General features: G+C 43.2%; 2 protein-coding genes across 2 annotated transcripts in view; one reads left to right on the top strand and one right to left on the bottom strand.

Moving 5' to 3' along the window:
- LOC311266670 (semaphorin-6B-like) overlaps nucleotides 1-15,446 on the bottom strand; it is a 34,877-nt gene extending 19,431 nt beyond the window's left edge. The window contains exons 1-2 of the mRNA XM_084369162.1: nucleotides 14,941-15,446; nucleotides 14,733-14,810 (exon numbers count right to left, since the gene is read on the bottom strand). Coding sequence (XP_084225288.1) covers nucleotides 14,733-14,810; nucleotides 14,941-14,985 — 123 coding nt within the window. The 5' untranslated portion in view covers nucleotides 14,986-15,446. The remainder of the gene's footprint in view (nucleotides 1-14,732; nucleotides 14,811-14,940) is intronic.
- A 2,141-nt stretch (nucleotides 15,447-17,587) lies between these two features.
- LOC311266331 (alpha/beta hydrolase domain-containing protein 17A-like) lies at nucleotides 17,588-25,915 on the top strand. Its single transcript, XM_084368654.1, has 6 exons — nucleotides 17,588-17,756; nucleotides 18,565-18,650; nucleotides 19,115-19,656; nucleotides 19,870-20,064; nucleotides 20,871-21,050; nucleotides 22,600-25,915. The coding sequence occupies exons 3-6, from the start codon at nucleotides 19,118-19,120 to the stop codon at nucleotides 22,823-22,825; spliced, it is 1,140 nt and encodes a 379-aa protein (XP_084224780.1). The 5' UTR covers nucleotides 17,588-17,756; nucleotides 18,565-18,650; nucleotides 19,115-19,117; the 3' UTR covers nucleotides 22,826-25,915.
- Nucleotides 25,916-26,019: the final 104 nt, after the last annotated feature.

The following is a 26,019-nucleotide window of genomic DNA, read 5'->3' as shown; positions in this document are numbered from 1 at the left end:
CTGTCTCTCTCCCTCCATCACCCACCTCCTCCCTTCATTTCTCTTTCTTTACATCTCTCGGCCTGTCTGTTCCTGGACAAAAACCCTGCGACTGTTTTCAAAGATAGAGCTCCCAGGTAGGGAGGTGGATGTAGTTGCTAAGGTGATGACGACTGCACGTTTGAAGCACACAAATGCATCCAGGTGTACGGGCGCACACTCGTACATCCATAAGCACATTCGCCCGTGTTGCCAACACTTCAGACCGTGCATGCGTTTGACTGACGTGCTGTTTGAAGACATCAGTGAGGCGGTGTGGGCTACATACTATACACCAGGGGCCACTTCAAATGAAATTCTAGCTCAGAGATTGCAGGTTTGACATCTTTAAGCCCTCTCCTCATCAGAAGCATCGGAGGAGCCCTGAAGGGGAGGCGGAAAGGCTTGTTTTGGTCTGAGTCTCCATTGGGATTCCCTGAACTAGAACTGATTGAGCCAGGTTTAGAGGTTTAGGGTCAGCCTCATTTCATTACAGCCGTTTCATGAGAGGGATCCAAATTTGATGCTTAAACCCGAAATGAAATTCTGTCTTCTTGCGTCCGGACTGAAGGATGGATGGATGGAATTAAATGAAACGTGTGTTACAGTGAGATTAGGCTCATGTGGTTACAGACCAGCTTTTCACATTAACCCGCTGCCACTGACAGACGCAGTTTGCCTCGTCACTCATAACTCAGCCCCTAACTATCATTAATGCTGATGCCCTGTGTGTGATAAATGTCTATAAGTCTGCTTGGGAATGATAGGAGAACGTCTATGGTATCTCAGAATTTGCCTTAAAATAATCACATTTTTAATTTTTCTGCAGTACAAAGTAATCCAGTTATATTTTCTGTCTGTACTTCGATGGCAAATTGCCAAAACTCCACAAAAATAGACTTAAAAAGCTGCTGTGGGAGTCAGTAGTAAGTCAGAAATAATCGTCAGTGTCGAAATCCATTTTCATACGAACTTTTTCCATCACTATCTAATAGATGTTTGACATTTCTAAGGCTCAATATGTCCCTTCAGTTGCTTTGTATATTCCTGAAACACTGACGCTCCCCTCCATCCATTTATATACAGTATGTGTGACTCACACTTTCTGAGATCATCATAATTTCATAACTAGGCTTTGAAATTATAGCAAAACGATGTTCCCTGTGAGTCAGAACTTCCCTGAAAATCATCACAGTTTCAAGTTTTCCTAAGCAACAACAACTGATTGCATTTTTAAGCATCCCAACTTATTCTGGCTTTAGAAAGCGTCGTTGTTTACTTTCAGAGAAAGTTGGCAGTGAGAAGAAAGCCCTCCTCGGCCAACTACCTGGGTATATTACACACCTACTTAATTATAGATCAAGTAAGCGTCGCACTAAGGTACCGAGATGATTTAGTCCCCGAAAACCACCACTACGGACACTGGCTTTTAAATCGTACGCTCCACACTTATATAAACACTTGTATAAAAGCCTGCTTGCAAGGCTGGACATCCCTTTTACTCAGCTTAAGACCCAAGTATCCAACACTTTATATCACGATATTGTCCCGCCTAAATAATGCAATAGATGATATGATCATCGCTCGCTCGCTCGCATGTCAAGCCAAGCGAACACACAAGATGTCGCCTCATTTCAATCCCTTGGCTCTCCTCTGTCTCCCGCTTTGAACCTGAAATATTGCATTTAATGTTAAAATGCTGCGTGCATGCTGCTACATCCCACCAATTCACCTGTAGTAATCTGCCAAAGCTGCCACGACTGCTCCACGCTCCAGTGCTCACTTTGAAAATAAAAGCCTGAAGATGCCTTAAAAGAAGTTCGATTTTCGATATTGTGGAAAAATGATGCATATATCGCGATATTCAATAATAACTAAAATTGCCCCAAGCCCAATATGTATGTATTACTTATACTAATATAAATGTTAGGGGTTTTTTTTGCTTTTATTGTCCTATATACATATGGTACCCATGAAAAACAGAGTAACTGCTCTCATTGGGCCACTCTGCACGTTATAGATAAAGGTTAAATGACAAAAATAACACTGGCCAGCTGTGTCGTCATACATGCAATAACTCTGCTGAGAGCCTGCAAGTAAAGAGAGAAAAGGGACCAAAAAGCCTGGGGTTCAACACTGGACATCCCCCTTTCCTTCCTCTTTAAAGCAACCTGCACACGCTACATACCAAAACCCTGCGGCCAATCATTGATGGAGCCTCCTCATTAGAGTGTGTATTGATTAAGGTTATTGATCCCTAAGATAAACCATCAGATCTTGGCCAAGGCCGGCATATTAGAGCTCTGCTGCTAGCCAGCGCCATGACAAGGGCAGTATTTTTACCGCTCTGGGCTATAAAAAGAGGTCCGGGGCACAGCTTTGACATTCGTTTATCAAGGTTTCTGATTTTTTTTCCCCCGCTGAGCCGAAAGACAGAAGAGAGAGATGAAGGATGAAAGACAGAGAGGGTTTGAGCAGCAGACAAAAAAAAAACAAAAAAAGAGAAAAAACTGCCTGCTACAGCCTTCCAGCTCATCAAGATATAAAAAACAGACCGCTGGTGACAGAATGAGTATCAGCAAATCAAGGGAAGAGAGACGAGTCGTGTGGAAAGAAGAAAGGGCTGTTATGCTATTTGTGTCAGATCATGTTGGCGTGATAGGATTAAATGGTGTGACACTGACACGGTTATCATGGGATGCATGTAATGATGGCGACAAGCCACACGGTGTAATCTACCCTCATCAGGCGAGCCCATTAGCAAATCACCTGCTAACACTCACATCATTAACCAATCAGCAGGTCATCTGAAGAAGCATAATCACCTGATTTCTCCTCTTATCGGTCCGTCCATATGTTTTAGTCCTCATCAGCTGGGACTGAGCTCCATTTCATAAAGTCTTCGCCTTGTGCTCACCTGCCTCGTCTCATTGGACGGGACTCGCAGGGGGCAAGAGGCACGCTGGGAGCGTCTACACAACCCCAGAGAGCGTGTCAACAAGCAACATGAAATATATCTGTGTAAAGATTATCTTTCTAATATTTACCCATGATCCCGTCCTAAAACGCCTCTGTGGCCTTTGGTGTGTGCTGGACGTGCTCATATTTGCACAGGGCATCTCAACTATTAAAGCTGCTGAGCGAGATCGATGCGCTCGCATGCTGCCACACAGAGACAGAATAAGAAGCACCATCCCCTCCACGCAGTGAGGAGCGTTCACTGACCATGAGGAAGGAATAACAACAAAACAAAAAAGCTTAAGCTGTCTGTCTGTAGGCGCAGGTCCACAGCCAACCAAACCCAGCCTCACTGCTGCTGCTGCTGCTGCTGCTGCAAGCACTGATGTCGGGCTGCTTGAGCCCTGACCCGTGCTGCACCCGACCACACCACCACAGCCATTAATTAATGCTTTGATATGTGTGTGTATGCACGTGTGTGAATCCAAAAGCGTCTCTCTGTGGCGTTGACATTCAGCTCGTCACTGTATCTGAACTCTGTTGTTGTGATTGGGTCCACGGGCAACAAAAATCTCTCTCTCTCTGTGTTTTCTCCCTCTGTCTCTCGCTCTCTCGCTCTCTCGCTCTCTCTTCAGCTGCTGCAGCCACTCCACTCTGTGCCTTTGTTACCGTAGCAACCAATAGCAAAACTAGGCAGAGATGTTGTATTGCAGTAGATGTAAAAAAAAAAAAAAGAAAGCGAGGAGGGAGGGTTTCGCCCTCTAAACATACACATGAGCACATACGTGTGAGCGTAAACACTCACACCGGCATACACACACCGGTGCTTAATCATGAATTCATGATCATATGAGCCTGCACAAACGTGGACACCGATATGGAGAGGTGGGGGTCCCCTCTATCTCAGCGAGGAGGGGGATGGGGGAGCTGCAAGCATTTTGTCTCCACATTATCCACACACACACACACACCGGCAGTGCAGCTCATTTGAAATCGATAGGTCGACAATGGAGGATATTCATTGAAAACACAACCATGCATTCATTATTACACCTTCACTTGGAAAAAGATGCTCGCTGCCAAGCCTTTCTGTTTTTTTTTCATGGGGTTTCCCCTTCCAAGATGTAATATTTCAGGCTGAATGAGCCAGCTGGACGGTCATTGCTCCTTGTTTATGTAAAAACATTAAAAAGAACAACTTTAAAGGGCATAAAGGTGAGCGGCGCTGCCACGAAAAGGAAGTATTTAAGAGCTTGTTGTGTATGAAAGCTGCGAGACCGCCTCTAATTACGGCAGGTTACAATAAACACAAAGAAGGATCAAGAAAGATGGATTCAAAAGTGTGAAAAAATAAATTATATGTCAGCACGAAGACTCGGCCCGAACAGAATCCTTTACATCCTCGTTCCATTTGCTCCTTGAGGAGAGTATGCAGGTTAAAGCCCGGAATAAAGTAAGACGGCCTGCGGGTAGAAACACAGACACGGGCTAAACTGGGAGAAGTGGGTCACCTTCACACTTCAGCTCTCCACCCTACAGCTTCGTTAATAGACTTAAAAGAGATTTCCACTGCAAACGGAAAGGGCGTTGACAAAACGTATCCGTCGGAGATTTCACAGTGTTTTTCTGACTGTGGTACGTCGCTGGTTCCTGATAACATCAACGCAGTGAAGTTCAGACAAACATTATATGACTCCACACAATAGCTGGCCCATCAACAACAGCAGGAGATGCATCAGTAACAGATGTTATTCTCTCGCCTCGAGCTTTAACACAAAGTTGCTGAGAGCTCAGAAGTTAAAGCATCCGATCGATGTGATACCCACATCACTCCTATCAAATCTACTTCACACTCTGAAACTCTGCCGTGAAGAGAGTACAATCCAGCTATAGGCTTTTACGTACCAAGGTGCATTTCACACAAAATAAGTGCAGAAAGACTAAATATTTTCACGCGTTTCACAGATAACACACTGAAACACACAGCATCAAAATGAACAGAGCATCTGTGACGACACCTGCAGGGATGTTTTGAAGCCTGGATTCGGGAATTGTTCCGTGGTGTCACATCCCTTTTTTTGTTTTTTTTGAAGAAACTGTAAGACGATTGGCTGAAAAAGTGAAATTAGAAATTAAATATGTGCTGCGTTTCTATTTTAGGATACAAGTTGGGAATACTCTCACTCACTGCAGTAAAGAGATTCTGGAGAAATATTAGCACTTTCACGCTGCTTTCTGGTTTGATGGCCGTTTGATTGAAAATGTACGACTAACACATGGATCTTAATAATCCAGAGGGGTAAAAGCTCAAATTTTAAGATCAGTGTAATAGCTGGGCAACCAGAATACCAGTATTTAGCACTGACAGTGTTATAGAGTTAAATGAGAAGATTGATACCACTCTCTATCTGTTCATTAAATATGAAGCTACTGCCAGCAGCCAGTTAGCTTTGATTAGTGTTGAGCAGCAGTGTCCAATATTTTTGACTTGGAGGGCCGAAACTGAAACTAACTAGAAGCAAACACATATTGTATTGTATTGTATTGTAATGTGAAGATGCTGAATGGTGCTATAGGATCCCATGTTACCATGATTGAATGACTTCCTGTGCAAAGTGCCACTCTGCCTGCCATGCTCAGATTATGAAACATTAATAATTAGGCAACCTACATATTTAAAGAGCATTTTACCTCATAGAAAAAATGAGAACAACATAAATTAAACATTTTGTTGTCATCTGGAAGGCAAAATACAACCTTATGGTGCCTGCCCTGGTCACAGGAATGTCAGCAGAGAGAAACAGCTGGATGAGCTCTGAAGATTAAAAAAAAATAATCCACCTGGCAGAAAAAGTAAAGTGTAAAAATGACGACTCAAGGTTATGTACCAGACTGTTTCTTGACTTAGAGCAGTGACTTCCTGGAGTTCCTGCTGGTTGACTGGCAACAACTCCCAGCCAATGAAATGGTTCAGCACACAACCCCTGTAAAACCTGAGCGTTCACGTTTTTACACTTCAGCTTTTAAACAGACAAGACGTGACGTGTTGATTAGTGAGTTTCAGAGGTGTTAGGTGGGTTATTTTTTAACCTTTTGGCAGAGCCATGCTAACTGTTCCCTGCGCTTCCTGTCTTTGTGCTAAACAAAGCTAACTCACTAATGGCTGAAGCTTCATATTAACATACAAACATGAGGTGGTATCAGTTTCTCATCTGACTCTGCTGGAAAATGAATGAGCATACTTCCTTAAACGTTTAAAACAGATTATGATCATTTTCAGGTTCATAATTTTATACTGGATTACTACTAGAATACATTGACATGCTCTAATTCTCAAAATACGCATTTTTTTGCTGCACCGTCCTGTGCCGAGACGCTCTGTTTTAGCTCCTTTCTCTTTAAGGCCCCTCCTCCCGAATACCCAGTCTGCTCTGATTGGTCAGCTCACACAAGACTGAGCCAGCACCGCTAACAACAACAGAGCAGCCACTTGGCATGACATGTTGACGTAGTGTGATGTCACAAAGTCACTGACTTAAAGGCGGGACTACTGACGAGGCGTTTCAGGAGCAGTGTTTTCTGTAGGAGAGAGGAGCTTCTGTTGGTCCAGCTTTGGTCTTTTAAACTTTCACGATCTTTTACATGCACAAGAACCTACACAGAACATGGAAGGAAAGAAAAAAATGAAAAAGTATCATAGGTCACCTTTAATTTAATAGTCATTGTACTTTTTAAAGGTTAGCTGACCGGCCCAGTTGGTAGACATTTCCCTCACGTTGCAGTAATGATGTGATATTATGAATTGCATATGTGCCAGTATTGCCGGCTGGGAGCGTCAGAGCTTGATTCAAATTCAAAATGGTTGCCGTGGGAATAATTATTAGTGGTATTAAAAAATGTCCCAGAACAGGTTGCAGCGTTGGTCCAACCACATGGTGTCAAACAGGTCCGACTGAAGAGAAACGAACACACAGATTTCTGTTCAGATAGCCAGATCTGGTCACATGCAAACACAAGGAAGAGCAAATGTGATTTTGGCACATACTCGCTCGTGCATTCATGCACGCACACACACAATCATGCTCACCTCAGCAGCGGCATCACTGTGTCAAGTCTTTATCTTATCGAGGTGGAGGCGATATTCCCTCAAGTGGCTGCCTGTCTCATAAGAGCAGGTCTAATCAGAGTTAAGGGAATCTGTCTTTTGCTGTTAAATATCCCAAAATACTATTCAATCTACAGGGTCATTTATATGCTAATGCAAAGGTTACCTCTGCATAGGCCTTTTTGACGCAGGCTGCGTGCTGCCTGTTAGGTTATGTGTGCACGTACGAAAGGGGAATAAAAAGACAGAAAGAAGAGAGAGAGAGATGAAAAGAGAAGATGGGAGTGAAGAGAGAGAAGAGAGAAGATACAGAGGCAGAGAGAGAAGGGAGATATTCCCCTGGGAGAGTGCCATAGGTAATTAAAATAGGATGGACAGAGCTGGAGTCTAGCCAGAGAGAGCTCCATCTCCCCTCAGACTTCTTCCCCAATCAGGCCTTCTGCCTAAAGCCAAATTGCTGCTAGTGACAGACACACAGTAGCCTATACGGACGCAGTAAGTTATCAGCTTATGGATAATGGACATGTACATACAGCGGGATAAACACGCAGCCTCAGAAATACAGGTGCAAAGCAATCAAACACTTGCAAATGACAAAATATGTGGGCGACAGAACTGGTGCTGCACTGAGACATGAAAACAACACACACACACACACACACACATGCACGATCACGGTGCTGTACAAAGCTGCAGCAAGGGCAAACGTTACTAACCAGAGTTTGACTGCAGTAAGCACATATACATTCACTGCACAGCTCCGAGCTGGAGGCGAGCACATGAGTATGCAGTGCACGCACTCAGACACACGCTATGAGCACAGAGTCGAGCGCACGCACACTCCGATGAAGATGAAGATAATTACACAACAGTCGCACCGGTTTTTCATCTGTGAATCTGACCTGTTTTAGAGGCTGTTTTGGCTCTTTACTGTGAAAGGAAGTCCATGACATCCGTCTCTGGGGAGCGTCTTTTCTTCTGCTTAAAGCGAACCATTGTGATTTTATAATACACAGCAGAAATTGGTGTTTTCTTCCCCATAAACACGTTGTGATATCAGCCTTTTCTTTTGTTATATTTCTGGTTTCTTTGCTTTCTATGTTTTTACTGACCACAGCCCCAAACATCTCCCTGCCTCTCATTTCTCTACTTCAACAATGACTATGCTAAACAGGCTGTGCTAATGTCTCAACGTGGCAGCCATTACCATATATCTCATACGCTTTTAGTGGCTTCTCTTATGCTGGCGTAGAAGGAGGCTGAAAGGTAGCTCATATTCTCGTCGTGTTGTTCTTTGTGCGCTGTGATCACCGGTAAGGGTAAATATAGCTCTTTTGGCAGAAGCCCACTAAGAGGATCACAGCTCACAATAGGTGGTCCACACACAACAGACATCAAAATGCCAAAGAACCTGCTCGTGGATTGACGTGTGCACACGTGCACGCGCACACAGCGGCGTAAACACCCAAACGCAGCGACAAAAACCCCCTCCCCTGAGAGCCTTCGCCCCTCCTCGCAGGTGTGATTGTGTTTTCTGCTCCTCTCCTCTCAGTTGTGCCCGGGCCCCAGATGAAAAGACGTAATTAAAAGAGAAAAGTTGTGTTTGTTGCAAAAGGAGGGATGGGTGTGAGGAAGAGGACAGGATGAAGGAAGGAGAAAGATTAGCCACAACAAAGCTTCATCAGGCTACAAAACCATCTAGAGTAGCTGGGAGACAAAGGACTCGGATGCGCCTTTATCTCCCAATAAAAAAGTCCTCCAAATCCCTGTGGCTAAGCTGCCATAACTAAAGCCTGCCGTTGGCGTGGGTCTTCGCTGAATTTGTTGGACAACAAAAGCAGAAAAATAAAAGAAGACAGAGCAAGAGCCCGAGAAAAGTATATACCTCCATTCATTCTGTGCAAAGAAGTAAAAAGTCAAGAGCCCCAGCGATGGCATTTGAGTAAAGGTTACTTTCTTATTTGCTTTTTTTGTTTCGCGTGTCCTCGTGTGTGCACGCAGATGTGCGCGAGTGCCTCAGCGAAAGCGTGAAGTGGACGGATCATTTTCTCACTCTGCAATTTTGCAATGTAAATGAGAAAACAGACGGCGAGAGATTAGACTACCTTTATCTTTTTAAGTTGAAACAGCTGCGATATCGCTCACATCCAAAATTGCCAGGCAGTTATACGGGAGGAGCAGCTGCATGCGAACGCAGAGAGAGAGGTTCATTTGGGAGACAAGATTTATAGTTAATTAAACTGAAATTAAGTTATTTAACTGTTAGCAAATAATGACACACTTTATAAACAATTTCCTTAGCAATGCCAAGGTTTATACACATCAGAGGCAACTTTACAATGAACAGATGATTAATAAATGGCTTAAAAAGCATTTGGTAACACTTTCTATGAAGCCCTTGTATATGATCAAACTATGGCCGGATCGATTCCCACGATTCTTTGGGCAGATGCCTTTACTGATGTAAGGAATCTAAAAATTCTGATAAACCGCATTATGACGCCTATCAAGCATTAAAACATACTCATGATGGATTATAGTGTGCCTATACTTATAAGCAACTAATAAATATTCATAATGCTTCATAACAACAATCGTACATTATAAAGCATTTTATGTCGACTCACACGGCCAAGTATCGATTCTTCATCGCTGCTGGTCACTCACTATTTGTGCACGGATCATAGTGTGGTAAGTTGTAATACATTATGACTATTTTTAACACACTATAAACACTATTTTACTGCATTATAATGTGATTATAAGTTACTGTAATTAGCCATTGCCTTAAGTAAAGTATTGTAATCTCTGTGCTATAGGCAGATACAGCTGGTTACAAGTCACTGTTTGCTTTAAAGGTCATATTGATAAAAACATTTCTTTCCACAGAGCGTGTAGAAAAGGTGCAGTTTGTCGGGTCCAGAATGATTGTTTCATGAATCCTGACAGCTTCTAACAAGGTTTGTGAGTCAGTAGTACGACAGCGTTGGGATCATGTGGTATCTGTGTTTCAACAGCGATCAACAGTCTTGGTAGTTGCCAGTTTGTGGAAAAAATGGTTGAGTAAATGGACCTGCATTTCTACAGTCTACTGACCGCTCAAGTGCTTTACGATACTTGTCACATTCACCCGTTCACACACACATTCATACTCTGATGGCCATGCAAGGTGCCAACTGCTCATCAGGAGCAATTTGGGGTTCAGTATGTTTCTTCGACACGCAGCCGGGGGAGCCGGGGACTCCAACGAGCGACCTTCATATTACTGGATGATCCGCTCTACCTCCTGAGCTACAGCCGCCCCAGCATACTGTACCGCCCTGATGTGAGCTAGCTAACGTTAGCAACAAAATGGCAACCACCTGAGGAGGCAGATGATTGGAACAACAGCAGTGTTGTAACATGAATGTAATGCAAGGAGGGAGATGGTGGAGACATTTAGTGGCTGAATGTTCAACAACACCTGCAAGTAAAAAAAAAAGATTATCTCTAACAGGCACTAACATACATTGTACTAATGTTTATAACGTATTATAAACATTGATGTAATAATATATGATTGCTGTGATGAAGAATTATACCTGTTAACTGAATATAACTGAATTATAAATAACTGTTAACCAGGGCTGTGCGATACATACGATGTATCCTGTTATTGTGAACGTCTTTTTTGGATATCGTGATATGTCGTGTGTTTTAAAGGCTGCATTACAGTCAAGTGACCCATTACTGATAAATATTTAATGAAATGAATTACAGTAGTCATCCTTATAATGTGTCACAATATCGATATTAAGGTATTTGGTCCAAAAAGTCATCCTGGAGATATATATCATGTGCCAGGATACAATATTTTGATATGGTTTTAAGGCCATATCGCCCAGCCCTACTATTACCTAAACTTTAATTAACTATAAATGTACGATTTATTAAAGATGGTTATTAAAAAGTGTCACCCTCACTTAAACAAATAAACACCTAAACATGCTATGAAGTGCTACGACCCTGAGGGAGTGTCAGAGATGATGTTAAACTGATACAGCGGACAGAACAATACACTGAACACACATGTTAGCGTGTCTGCAGCGGCCACACAATGCACACAGGGATTCATAAAGAAGACGCAGCCCCTCAGGGGAGGAATCAGCGAAGACAGGGAGTCATAAAACTGTAGATGCATGGCCACTGTAAAGTATACGGGGGATTCTTACATCGAAAACAACTGCAGGGTATTATTACACACTACGTGTGGCAACCAAATCCACCTGGTGCAGCCACCTCGGCCACCTGGACATCATTTATCTTGTGCGGTACAGTTTATGACACCACGGACAATCTTACAGCAGGGTTTGCCACAGGTGAAGCTCCTCGGCTTGTGTGGTACCTATTATGTTGATCCTTTCCCTCTCAAACATCTGGAAGGACTTGTCTGAGAAAGCCCAGTTAGGCTCCTGAAAGCCTCTCACATGAGCACAGGGAATGTTTTGCATAAGGGAGTTTATTTTAAATACCTGTCTCGGGATAAGAGCTCGCTTCTGACAAGCACAGAAAGTATGCCTGCATGACTCCTGACCCTCTGGCCCTCATAATCCTGCACAATGACTCCCTGAGGTCCTCACTCTGAGGACCCTGCTGGAATAGTTCACCCCAGCAGATGCCTGCCCGCCCAGATCCCTTCTGATCTTATAGCCCTGAGGTCCACAGACTTCAACACCCTTTTCAAGTGTTGATATTGTTGTAAAGGCTCCCACCAAAACCCCAAAACCAGATAAACACCGCGCTCTGCGTGAAACTGGGACTTCAAAATATACTGCGACTGGCTGCTGTTGAGGAAAAGCATTCCTTCAAATCTCTTAACAGTAATCATAACTTCTCTTTACTCTGTGATCAGATTAGAGAATAAGCCCGTCTTCTCGCTGACGCACAAGGTGCACATGGGAGTTAATGCAGCGAGTTTATGAAGTTACTTGAAGTTCATCTAAACACTTAAAGAGCGTACGTTAACATTCCTTCATACAGAAGCCGAGCAGTGAGTGGGAGGTGTCTCCAGACGGTGTGAGGAGAAGGAAATCTGCAGCGATTCAAAGAAAATTCGAAGAAAAGCATCAACTTCATCCTGTTTTACTTTGTTTATATGTGGCGGACCCTGCCACCTCTCTGGCTTCAAACAGTGTTCTGGGGACCTGGAGAACAGCTTGTGTATTCATTCATGGATATTTCTGAGTTTGTGTTGTTACCTCGTTAATATTGTAAATATTAAAGTTCTGAGTTTGAATGAAACACAGCGTCCCGGACGAAAGAAGCAAATCAATCCAGCGTCTGATATGAAGTAGAAAGAGAGAAGACTGCAGGTTCGGTGGCAGCTTCGAGGCCCCACAGTGCTAAAAAACCAGGAGTGTGTGAGTCAGTCAGTGTTCCTCTCTGTGCACCAGAGGTAAAGAGAGGCAATTTGTCGCCGAACGCTTGACGTATTCTCTTGGCGATAGGAACAGAGAAGCTGTTAGGTAACATCTCTCTCTCCTTCCAACATCTTCTGTCTGTTTCTCCTCACTCTATTTAACACGCACAAAGACGAGCGCGCAACATCTCACAGTCATTCTACACATTTCTGGAAACGTGCTCCTTAGCAACCCCCAACACGCTAATCTGCCGTCGATTCACTCTCTTTGTGGGTAGGCTGTGTAACGCTGCAATCCAATCTCATTTTTTTCCCCCGTGTTTAAGACGCCCCTGTTTGCGGCTTAGCATGTGTGATTGAATAGGGTCCTGTGTGATCAATAGAGCTCATTAAATGTCCCTGTGGGCAGTTGTCTCACCCCGAGGCTCTCATAGATTGCTTTTACCTGAGGCCCTCTCTGCCTCTTTTCCTCCGAAAGTGGTTGCAACTTTGTTTGCGGCGTAATTAATTTTCTAATTGAATCACTCAAGCCCGGCCTCTGCGTGCTATTTTTCCTAAATGTAGACTGAAGTATCCATTTGGCTGTGGGTGTTTTGGTGTGAGAAGGCTTTGGGTAGTGCTGTATGTTCGGGACGGGCGGGTGTTAGACTCTCGTCCAAAGGGACGCTGAAGGAAACAGTGGCTGCACCTGTTGTTCCCTGCGGTTGCTGTGCTGCGGGGTTAGCACCTGCTCACACGGCTGCTGTGTGGCTGTCTGTGTGGGCAGCAGGGATAACAGGGGGACCATTCACACCCGCTCAGACTGCTGTCTGCAGCCCCTCTCCCTCAACGCTCGTTCACTCTGCGAGCTCCCTGCTCCATCATCTCTTCCTCTGCCTTTTTACATCACGGCGAGATTTCTATCCGCCACACTTTATCCTTTGTACCCCCAATCTGTCTGTCTGTCTGGGTTCCCATCTCTCCCTCCTCTCCCTCCTCTCCCTCCTCCTCCTCCTCCTCGTCCTCTTTCTGTTTTATTTGTTTTTGTCTCCAGCCATCTCTTTTTTGCCTTTCAACTCGCGCAGAAACACAAACAGCAGCAGCTGGGAGCCGTTATAGTCCTTCTGTGGGACTCGATAGCTTTTAGTGTGAAGGATGAAGTTGTAAACAATAAATTACATATAAGAAAAGCCCTTCAGTACGAGCCGGGACGGCAGTGAGTGAGCATTTAACTTGGGCCGTGGAGGTTGAGAGTGTGGGCAGTTTAGGTGACAAGTAATCGCAAGTGTGCAAGACAAAAGGATATACTGTACTTAAGAGGTCTCACTCCTCCAGGTTTGATCAGTCATCTTTGGGAATGAAAGTAAAAATAAAAATTCAAACATTAATGAGGCGATGGCACAGACTCAGACATTTTTTCTTACATGACTGAATAAACAAGAGAGAGAGGATGAGGTCCCCAGAACACTGTAAGGTGGCAGGGTCCGCCACATGTAAACAAAGTAAAACAGAAATTGTGTTCTCCTTTAAGGTCAGTTTGTTTATTCAGTTTGTGTATTCAGTTTGTTTAGGCATAAAAAAAAATAAATTCAAAATGACTCCCACAAAAAACTACAGAGTGCTCCTTTAAACAGCAGGGATACGGTGTGCTCAGTGCATCCATCAAGCCACTCCTGTAATGACATAATCAATTGACTTTATGGGCTCCCAAATCATCACATGTGACCTTTCCTCCAGCCTGAAACCCTTCAGCAAACATTTAATAACACAGCACGACTCCACACGATCCAATATCACACGTGAAAAGCTGATTTAAATCCCGACCTGTGATCGGGGTCGTGATCTAAATGAGAATTTTCGCACCAGGCTTTTGTGCTCGTCCCCCTTTTCTCTTTTTTCTTTCTTTTTTTTAGCAGTGCAGCGTTGTAAGTATAGTGAGCTCCTTTCTGCTGAGACATCACTGGGAGAATCAGCCTCTATGCAACACGTGAAAGAACAATGATATGCAACAAAGATATGCGCATGACACGCATGTTAGAAAAACACATCAAACTTGCAGGCGGCAGACACAAAGGTCCGGGGCGATGCCAGAAACGCACATCCACCGGGCTCAAGGATCTAATGCAGCATCGCTTTTGGTGGCGGTGATAAGAAAAAAAAAAAAAAAAAAAAAAATTGCGCACATGCTGCATGTACCTGTTCATCCCATCCAACCCCCCCAGTCTGCCCCATCGCACATATCCATCTCTCAATCCCACCATTTGGCACACTCACCGCACCAGATGGCCAGGTAGGGAGGCGGACGCAGGTGCCAGTCGCCAGCTCGCCCTCTCCGCTCGCTCTTCTTCCTCTCTGTGGAGAAAAGGGGGTGATGGATCGCACGGCTCTCGGTATCCAGAGCTCCTCTCTCTCTCTCTCTCTCTCTCTCTCTCTCTCTCTGTCTCTCTTCTGAAATAACAGCAGCTCCTCAGCCGCACCTCACCTGTCTCTTCCCCTCTACGGTTCCTGCGCGTCGCCGCCGGAGCATCACCGTTTACCGAGCGCGTCCAAAACCGCCCAGCCAACTACAAAACGCGTTTTTTTTTTCTCTTTCCTTTTTTCTTTTCTCTCCCTCTCTCTTCCGCCGGAGAGGAAGAGTCCGTAGTGTGGATGCGTAAAAAAAAAAAAGGCAACCTAAGGAGGCTCTGTGTGATCCAGGATCCGTAGCCTTGTTCAGAGCCTTGCAGAAAAAAAAGAAAAGAAAAGAAGATGAAAAAAATAAAAAATGATCCCAAATCCTGCAAATGCGGACTGTATTAAGTCTCGTGTCTGTCAGAGAGAGAGGGGGGAACCGGCCAGTTGTCTGCGCCTGGTCAAGCTTCAGCTGTGAAATGAGCAGTCAGCAGAATGTAATCCCCTTTTTGAATTTACAGTGGCGAGGTGAAATGTCCGACGCGGAGCAGTCACAGTGACAGCAGGGGCCCATAATTCACACCCCCTGAAACACAGTCCTGCAGTGGATCAATGATGAATGGAGGAGCTCTCTCTCTCTCTCTCTCTCTCTCTCTCTCTCTGTCTCTGTCTCTCTCTCTCTCTCTCTCTCTCTCTCACACACACACACACACACACACACACACACACACACACATCACACGAGCCATTATGCCAAGCCATTACTGAAATACGTGTTTGCTGTTCAGGAAAGTTGTAAGTTAAAAGGCCCTAAAATATAAAAGATGCAGAGTGCAGTGATATTAACCCAGGCAACATTCTGCAGTAAATAAATAAATAAATAAATAAAAATGAATGAGACTTTATCACAGTTACAGTGTGTAGCAGAATATACTGTATCATCTTCAAACAGAATACAGATAGATTTTTGTTTAAAGATAAAGAAACACGTCTGCACTCTTTTGGAGAAACCATGTTTTTTGTGCACTCTGGGGAGTATCAGTCAAACTGGTGTTTAAGGCTGCAACTAGATTATTTTCATTATTGATTAATCTGCCATTTAGTTGTAATTGATTATAGTTTGGTCTATAAAATGTATAAGAAATGTGAAAAATGTCCAAAACTCAAATACTCTTCATTTACTATCATAAATGATGAAAAAAAGGAGCAAATCTTCACATTTAAGAAGCTGGAACCAGCAAATGTTTAACAGTTTTGCTTAAAAAATGCCTGAAATGAAAAATCAATTGTCAAATATGTTGGTGATTGATTTTCTTTCTATTGAATTATTAATTAATTGACAAATCGATGCAGCTCTGCTGGTGTTGGTGTTGCTTTTAAATGAATTCCTCATATAGATACAGATACAACACTGTTCTTGAGTATCATTTTTACACTTGAATGATATTTATTTTTATTTTTCATGCTTGCCCGGACTTTACCAAAACATCTGAGAGGCAAATATTGCACTTTTTACTCTGGTCCACTTAATTACAATCACATAAAGATGAAACTTTGTATTTGAATAACGAACCGTTTCTAAATACGATTCATTATCAGAGTGGTATTGTAGAGACCGTCCAACAATAAAGGAAGTGATTAAAGTGGACTCCCACTGGCCCGGCTATAATATTAAGTGCTGTTTAGATGATAATACATTAGTAGTATTATTCAAACAATGAAATGTAAAATCTTTGATAATAAAACACTGAAAGGGGCTGTTCTGCAGCATAATGAGGACCTTAACTTTTTATACAATTATATTTTATTTATAATACTTTTGTACTTTTAATCCAGTAAGATTTTGAATGCAGGACTTTACAACTTAATATTCTTATTACTGTACTTACTGCGACATCGTGCACCTTACTGCCACCATCGCTGCTGCACCTTCACCAAAGAATCAGCACACTTTGATCACTTTTATTGTTTTCTTATACCTTCTGCTTTATTGCTATTTACATTATGTTAGTAATTATTGTCTTTGCACGGCCTCATGTACATACATGTATAGACAGATACAGTTTATACACATGCCCTTTATCCCTGCTCATATTGTTATTCTGTATACTCTGTTTTTGTTTTTCTTTCTTTATTATTTGTATTATTTCTTATATACATTTCATTTAATAGTTTACTCTTCACCCTTACTGTGGTGGAGTCTCTAAGCATAATAATTTTACACCAGTGTACTACTACAACCGGAGTGACAATAAACATCCTTAATATTTTATATTGTAGTAAATTATCTGTTAATTTAACATTTAGGCTGGAGTGAATATAAAACACACATTATTAAACCTAAAACACATTATTTGTGCTACATTCTGTACAGATCATTTTATTTTTCTATCATCAAGTTCCCCATGTTGGATTGACTCTTTTTTTATTGTTGATATTTTTCTAAAACTTTCTTTTGTTTGTGGGGTTTATGAATATTTTTAAATGTTGTGTTTTATGACAGAATCCTAACAAATGTGTAATAAAACCAGAAAAGCCTATTTTACCTTCAATATTAACTGTTATGTTGTTAAATACATATTGTTTTTACAGATACAAGGTTTAAATGATGTTTAAACGAGTTTAAAGACCAAACACCTTGATGATAAATCAGATGAAGACACATTATAATAAAGTTTTGAAATGGAATAGGCCCTGACGTCACTTCCGGGTTTAGTCGGACAGTAGTAGAAAAAAAAAAAAAAATATCTGGTTGCCATGAATTTCAGCTAGCTAGCCACCGACAGCTGTCAGTACGCTTGAGTAAAACCATCCATGTCAAGACAAAAGCAGGATTTTCGGAGTCGTGTGCTGCTTCTGCGTACAAAGAGGGGCACACCAGCCTGCCTGCCAACCTACTGTGAATCGGTAAGTAGCTAGCTTTGAGGCTAGCGAGGTAGCGAGCTAGCCGCCGCCGCTAGCAGCTTTGCCTTGCTAACGGTAAGTGGTGATATTTTGACTGTCCGCTGGCGTTAACCTGCTCCGGCGGGTGGGTGTCTAATAATAGCGGCGACGTGTTGCTTGTCTACCTTCCCAGTTGTGTGTATGCACCGTCAGCGTACTGCTCCGGGTTTGTGCCCACATCACTGGCTAACGGTAGAGGTTAATATCGTTGTTAACCATGTAGCTACCATTAGCATATCAGTCGCTCCCCTGTCGCTGTCTGTGTCTGTGCTGAGGGGGTGTTTTAATTAGTCACCAGTGTCCACGATCACATTAGGGGCATCTGAGTCACTTTAATCCCGATGTGAGATTGTAGCAGCCCGGGTTCATGGATAAATGCATGTAACTTTCGCCCTAATAAGCGCTGGTTGGTCACAGGAGCTGTAAAATGATGACAACAACAACAGCTGTCGCCTGAACCCATTTAATGAGTCAGTGTTGTCTTTTAGCTGCAAGTCAGTTATATCTTCCTCATAGCTGTCATCTCAGGTCACTGTTATACTATACTACCCTATGGCCAGTTTCTGTGTAATTTGGTTAATATGATGATTGTTAATATTTGTCATGTCACTTTATATTAGCACATTAAAGCCTCAGAGAGCTACAGTACATAAAAAAGACCAGGTCAACTGAAGAGATCATGCCTTTGTGACTATATGTTTTCACGTACATTATGTTGCCACATGATGTCAAGCCATTTTGATGTGTTCTCATTTCTTTTTTTTTAATAAAGATCCAGCTGGCTAAGTGACCAGAGCAGGAAGCCTTGGCACCGTTGTGTGCCAGTTCATTTCAAGACCCACGGATCTCTGAATCCAGGTAAGTTCATATCGGGATAAACGTGCAGGGTTTGCACCTGGAAATCGGTTAATGGATGGAGGTTGTAAGCACCGTCTATCTCTGCTGTTACTAGCTTGAAAAAAAGAGTTATAGTCATTGGTTAGTAATTGCAAAGTGAACATAGGATGTGATGGGACAGTGAATCACCTGCTGAACCCGGAGATCCTGACGCATCACATCTTTCGATCAATGAAGTCACTAGATGACGATCTAAACATTTGCCTCATTGGTTTAATTTGTGGCTTGTGGCTGTGTTGAAGTGCCGCTGTTCATTTTCCCTGAGGCTTGATAAACTGAATATTATATTTTTGATAAAATGTGACATGTTCTGGCAACAGTGGAGGCACAGGCCCTGTTGAAAATCAAGGTTAAAGGCTCTTGTTATTCTGTTTTCCTGCCACCTAATTACTCCATCTGCCATGTTTGTTTGTTTTTTTCACCAGAAGATGAACGGTCTGTCCATACGAGAGCTATGCTGCCTGTTCTGCTGCCCCCCATGCCCCAGCCGCATTGCAGCCAAACTGGCTTTCCTCCCTCCAGAGCCCACCTACGCCCTTCTCCCTGACCCAGATCCAGGTTCTGGAGCTGGAACTGGAACTGCTGCTGGACCCACCTCTGGGGCTTCTGTGCCTTCTATCGGAGCCCCAGGACTGCGTTCCCGGCTCGGCACTAGTAGTGGAAGTGACCGAGGAGGTGGAGGAGGAGGCGGAGGAGGAGGTGGAGGAGGTGGAGGTGGTGGAGGCGGCGGTGGAGGTGGAGGGGGAGGAGGAGGAGGAGGAGGAGGAGGTGGTGGTAGTGGTGGTGGTGGTAGCAGCAGCACTAGCACTAGCACTGGGGCTGAAGGCAGGTGGAAGCTTCATCTCACAGAGAGAGCGGAGTTCCAATATTCACAGCGAGAGCTGGATGTGACGGATGTGTTCCTGACCAGATCCAGCCGAGGGAACAGGGTGGGATGCATGTACATCCGCTGTGCCCCCAATGCCAGGTGAGACGCACACAGCGACCCCTTCTTTGTGTTTTGCTGTTGCTTTAAATGGGGCGGCTTGTCTGTCTTCTGATGGAACCAAATACAAACACTTTTCTTAGTCACACAGTTATATCCCGTGTTTTTCCATCAACTCCCAGTACAGCAGTGTCCCTGCCTAACCTCAGCCTGCTTCCTAACTTCCTTCTTTCCTCTTCCTCCTTTGTCTCTCAGGTTCACAGTGTTGTTTTCCCATGGCAATGCAGTAGACCTGGGCCAGATGAGCAGCTTCTATATCGGCTTAGGCACACGCATCAACTGCAACATCTTTTCCTATGATTACTCAGGCTACGGTGTTAGCACCGGCAAGCCCTCTGAGAAGAACCTTTATGCTGACATTGATGCTGCCTGGCACGCCCTGCGCTCCCGGTAAGCAGGCACAAACTGTCCCTTTCTGTTCTGATAGGGTCCAAAAATGAACACCAAATGCCAATTCAAGTGATTTTGGTGGATAAATCAGTGAGAGTCACTCACATAACTGGCCAATAACGTTTTGTGAGGACGGCATTTGGTTGGCTCAGTTATACACAAAATTTGTTACTGCTGACCACGATACTAATCTCTGTGACCATCAGCCAGTCAAATCAAAGCTAAACAATGGCTCTGTATCAAACAGGCTGGTGATTGGCTGTCGCACGCTGTGCTCAGCAGGAAGTCGCAGCATTTATAATTCTGAAAAATAATCCTGTCGTTTATCTGCTGCCAGCTTGGTAAATGAGCCTAATGTTAGCAGAAACTTACATTCCCAGGTGGCGATGCAGAGGAACTTTGAGGCCACTGAAACACTCTGGCTGAAGAAAACAAACTTTTATGGATTATTTACTCAATGAATCTGTGTTTAAAGTAGTCTTTACACAGGTAGGGTTATATGCTGTATTGGTATTAAAAATGGCTGGTAATAATTGTTACATGTCACATTTTTTGGGGGCTTTGCAGTCCTGGGCAGGTGAGGCATGATGCTCTTCGCTTATGATGTTCTCATTCAAACCGTCTATTGTTGATATGATAACGAAACACAACGATACCTGTTCCCCTTTGTTGGACTGGAAGGCTTACCAAACCATGTTAATCTGCATACAGAAGTACACACACTTCACATCAGTCCTTTTGCATTTTGTTTATTTGCAGAATAATTCTGATATTCTGTGCTAAAATCTGTATGTGTGACGTCTCAGGTACGGCATCAGCCCTGAGAATATCATCCTGTACGGACAGAGCATCGGCACAGTGCCCACTGTGGACTTGGCATCACGGTTTGAGTGCGCCGCTGTGGTCCTCCACTCTCCTCTCACCTCTGGCATGAGAGTGGCCTTCCCCGACACTAAGAAAACCTACTGCTTTGATGCCTTCCCTAAGTAAGTTTCTGCACAGAGAGCGTATTTTAGTGTTATTTTCCTGTGTTTTCACTATAATATCCTAAAGTGACATTTCATTCTAAAACTATTTTTTTTTGGTATCGAACACTCGCACCGCTGTAAACTCGAAAGGTTTCTGTAAAAAGAACAGAGCCGTGGTTGTTGTTACTTGAATTTACATGAAACCCGAACGGTGACAAATTATCACTGTTGAAGAAGGAAGTCTGGAAATGTCAAACCACTCCTGTGCTATTATCGACTCCTCTCCTGTTGGCCAAAATGTTCCAAAGCCGAAACATTTGTGAATCCTGAGCCTCTGTTACATTTAATGGGATCAGTGTGACACGTCTAACTGTTGTTCCTATGGAGTCACGTCTGAGAAAACTGCATAGTAAATGAATGCGGCTGGACAGTATTAGAGATTCATGTAATTTTGGTCGAATTATTTCTCCTCTTAATATCTCTGGTTATATTAGACCTCTGTGTGCAGTGTTGCGTATCATTTAATGAGTTTACAAGATTTTATTGTTTATTTTATATTTGGATCCCCAGTGGTTGTTACCTTGGCAACAACTACTCTCCCTGTAGTTCATATTTTTGTGTTTTGCAGATGTGAAAAAATTACTATTTGTATTGCATATGCTGGTTATTTAAAACTTCTGAAAACATTGGGATTTCATGATTTATTCCTATAATGCACTGTAGTGTATGAAGCCATGTTTTTGATTTAACAATGATAATTAGTATTTGGACGCGGAGCCATGAAAACGATCCTGATTTGAATCCTTTGTAATGAAGAAAAACTGACTGCATCCGCTGTTCTTTGTCAAAGGACAAAACCTTTTACAGCCATCGTTACGCCCAACAGGGGTGGTTGATACTCATAAGACGGATTTTAGGTGTATAGTTTCCAAGAAAGGAGGAGGACGGAGCACACTGATACATTTGCAGGCTTTAATTGTTGTCTGCACAATTGATTTTATACGACGTTGTTTGCACAATTAAAGATTGCAAATTTATCAGTGTGCTCCAGTTCCCCTCCTTGCTTTAAAAGTTCTGCTGCATTTTGCCGGACGATGAGCGTCTAGTCTATTTATCCACCTTTTAATTTATTTTTGTTAAGCTCCATCCACAGTTCTAATGTTACAAATCTTTAATACTGTCTTTTTACTTTATAAGTGTACTGTTGGCAAAATGTAGATTAACCTAAACAAAACCTACGTCTTAATGGGATCATATATATATATATATATATATATATATATATATATATACTACATACCGTAATACTTACCTAATTTGCTTGAATAGTAATAATTAAAAAAAGAAGAAAAAAAATCTGACTTAAATTGGTTAAAAATGATCTTGAAAAGGTCTTAAAACCATTAACTTTAGGTATACGATACTCTAGACACCCTGAAATCACTGAAATGTATCTGAAACATGCTGACTGAAATGCACATTGTCATTGTTGGTCGATACAGATGGAAAAATGACCTGGTGTAACCCGATTTGTGCATTAATAGCCTGCCGTCATTTCTTTTTCCAGCATTGAGAAAGTGTCAAAGATCCCGTCTCCAGTGCTCATCATCCACGGTACAGAGGACGAGGTGATCGACTTCTCTCACGGCCTCGCCCTGTTTGAGCGCTGCCCCAAGGCCGTGGAGCCCCTCTGGGTGGAGGGAGCCGGTCACAACGACATTGAGCTTTACAGTCAGTACCTGGAGAGGCTACGGCGCTTCATCAACCAGGACCTGGCTGCACAGCACGCCTGAGAAACAAACATCAGCCTCTCTGCGTTTTGTATGAATGGGACGGTGTGCGTGCGTATGTGTGAGTCGGTGAGGACGTCAGCATGATACAAAAGTACGGGTGAGAAACTGACTTATAATGGATGTGTGATTTTCGTCACATCTGTGTGTCTTTGAAGCAGCACACCTTTTAGGTTACTTTTCAACAACACCTTTGTTGAGATAACTTCCTGTTTTAAAGGTGAAAACGGTTTTTAACACATCATTAGCCGCGCCCATCTGTGCGGCGGAGCGCGGTGAAACACTAAAAACAACAACTTCACAGATCTGTTTTTTTTTTTTTTTTTTTTAAACATGGAGAATGTTATGAATTATAGTTTTAAAATGTGTCACTCACATGAATTAATTAAGAAGTAGAGACGTGTTTTGTCCTAAAAGGCACACAGATGTAGTTTTTAAGTATGCCATGTTAGTGAATGTACGAGCGTGTACTCATATCTCCACGGAGCTGTGACACCTGAGTAATGCGTGCACATGTTTGTGTGTGTGAGTGAGTGTGTGTTAGTGTGTGTGTGAGCGGGGCATTGCTGAAACAAATGAAGGACATCCTGATGACTTGGACAGCTGCAAGTGGAGGAGGCTTACGGAGACTTATCAATATTGATGTTTTTTTTGTTTTGTTTTCTTTGATTATGCGTGTATGTATGAAGAATACCTCCACAGCTTGACCGGTTCTCTCACCAGTGGACAAACGCTGGTCAAGCATGTGCCCCTACACCCCTCCTCCACCTCCTACACTCCCTGTTTACCTGTTAATGGACATCCATCTGACTGCCAGGGCATTTCCCAAGTTGTTGTCCAGCTAACACTAACCTACTTTACTTGTGTGGTTTTGGGGGTCCATCTACTTTCCTTTCGGTGTCGGTTACGGCGGATACACGAGGACTAGTCTGGAATACTGTCATGGCTCGTACGGCTGTCGGGTGTCTCATACTTTCCCTTCATTTTTTTCGACTCTGATAAGATCGCAGAATGGCCGGCTTCCACTTCATTTCCTGGCTGTGCTATATAGCTTTAGCGTTTTTACTGTCCACAGAACAGGGGAAGTTATTTAGATTTCCCCCGCTTTTTCCCATCCAGTCGTACATATTTGTGATGGAGAATGATGGTGTGGTTGAAATGGGAACAGGTCTTCGAGAGCCACACTGAGAGCGTCTCTGTTCACGTGGTCATTTCTTTGGCAGCCATAGAACAGCTGTAGGAGTGCAGGTTTACACGGTAATTTCCATGTCACACTCGATCTGTTGGCTCCCGTGACATGGTTGTATCCCTGCTGTATTTACTGATATTTGATGTTTAAAGGTGGACCGCTTTGACTTGGCAACAGCAGGAATAAGTCAGATTTAAAGGAATAGTTTGACATTTTGAAACACACTTATTTGCTTTCCTGCTGAGAGTTACGAACCTATCTGCAAAACCACAACACGTCATTTTCACACTAATCGGTAATCGATTGACCGTTGCTGCTCTAAACACTCTTTCAGGTGGATTTTGTTACCTTTGCACAGAGTCAGGCTAGCTGTTTCCCTCTGTTTCCAGTCTTTATGCTAAGCTAAGCTAGCTCTAGCTCCTTAATGACTGCGCAGACATGAAAGCAGCATCATTCTTCTGATTGAACACTAAGCAAGAAAGCAAAGAAGTGCGTTTCCTGAGTGTCAAACTGAACATTCGAGTCTGAAGTGCAGCTGTTGACGAGGTCTGTGAATAATTTGTCTCTTCTGGGGAACGGACCCCTTTTTGGAGCTCGATGTTCTGGTTCTAAAGGTTGTAAGGAGACAAAGTAGCTGCTTGGTTCACCAAACTAATGAGGATCATGTCTGGTTTATTCAGAATAGTCGGAACATCTTTTGTGTAATATCGATTACTTGTAGTCTTACAGCACAGTTTGTTTACCCAGTGTTGTTGCAGTAGGACTCATTACCAGGCTCGGTCAGCCCGCTGTTCTCATTCACCCTCAGCACATTTGTGTTTTTCGTCGTTTTCGTCTCGATGTAATTAATCCGAACGTGTTTTTTGACGTAGTGTAGGGCCATGGATTATTTGTCTCAGAACCATGTGTCGTCGTCGTTGTGACTAACAGTGTGATTCAGATCGGGCGCCCGGACGGCACATCATGCCTACTTGCTCTGTTTAACCTCTGTGGCCCTAAAAATGTACAGGAGCTCTCTTATGGGTGGCAGCACGCTTCATGTCTGACACAAGCCATATTTGAGCCTCTCACTGTTTGTGTGGTGCAGGTTCCACCACACACACCTTTGCACATCATTACACACACACACATTGAAACACAACATACACATGCATACACGCGTAATACATGTACTGTAGGATACAGTATCTTTACACATTTATATATATCAGATCAAGCATGACAAAAGCAGGTCTTAAGTTCAGCACTATTGTACAAAGCATCCAAAGTGTAATAAGGGTATAAAATGTAAGTTTGTGTGTCTTCATTATTATTGACTGTCTTCTACAGGCCAGCATTAGGGATACTAACATCGCGTTTGAATCGGTAGGCTCCGCGTGTAGTCCTGAAAACGGACAAGAACTGTGGCGTCGCTATCGCCACATTTCAGATCTACACAAGGCGTCTGCTGCATCGGAGACCCGTCAGTTTCAGTGATAGTAGCTGCGTTTTTTTTTGTGTTTTTTTTTTTTTAAGGGAACATGTTCTGAACTAGCACTGATCTGATCACTCCATTTTTGGGAGTACTAGTGGGTCTCGGTAAGCAGTGGAAAGTTTACTTAAAAACGCCACTCGCTCTCTGTCATCTCTTTCGAACAGGGAATCTTTCCATTCTCATGCTGCGCTTCGTGTCTCTGATATTTAAATAATGGAAATCTGTTACCATCTTGAGCCAGGGATCTGAGCTGTCAGAAGAATTAGAGAGAAATATCGCCTCTCTCTGAGAAGTAGAAGTAGGCCTCAGTTTCTCCTGGACAGGTCGTGTTTATCAGGGAAACCACTGGATCCACCTTTTCATTCATGGGGTTCAAGAAACGGGGTGGAGACTTGCCGTTTTATTGATGCACCACTATGGTTGACGTATATTGTATCCTCTGGCCCTGAATGTTTATTGATGGGGGTGGGAGGGGAGGGTCGAACAGTGAAAACTGTATGCATGTCTATTGTGTTTTGCAGAGCAAGTGACGGG

The sequence above is a fragment of the Pagrus pagrus genome (assembly GCF_965226575.1).
Source record: "Pagrus pagrus genome assembly, chromosome: 12".
NCBI classification, from domain to species: Eukaryota; Metazoa; Chordata; class Actinopteri; order Spariformes; family Sparidae; genus Pagrus; species Pagrus pagrus.
This window is presented reverse-complemented; position numbering and strand designations above follow the sequence as displayed.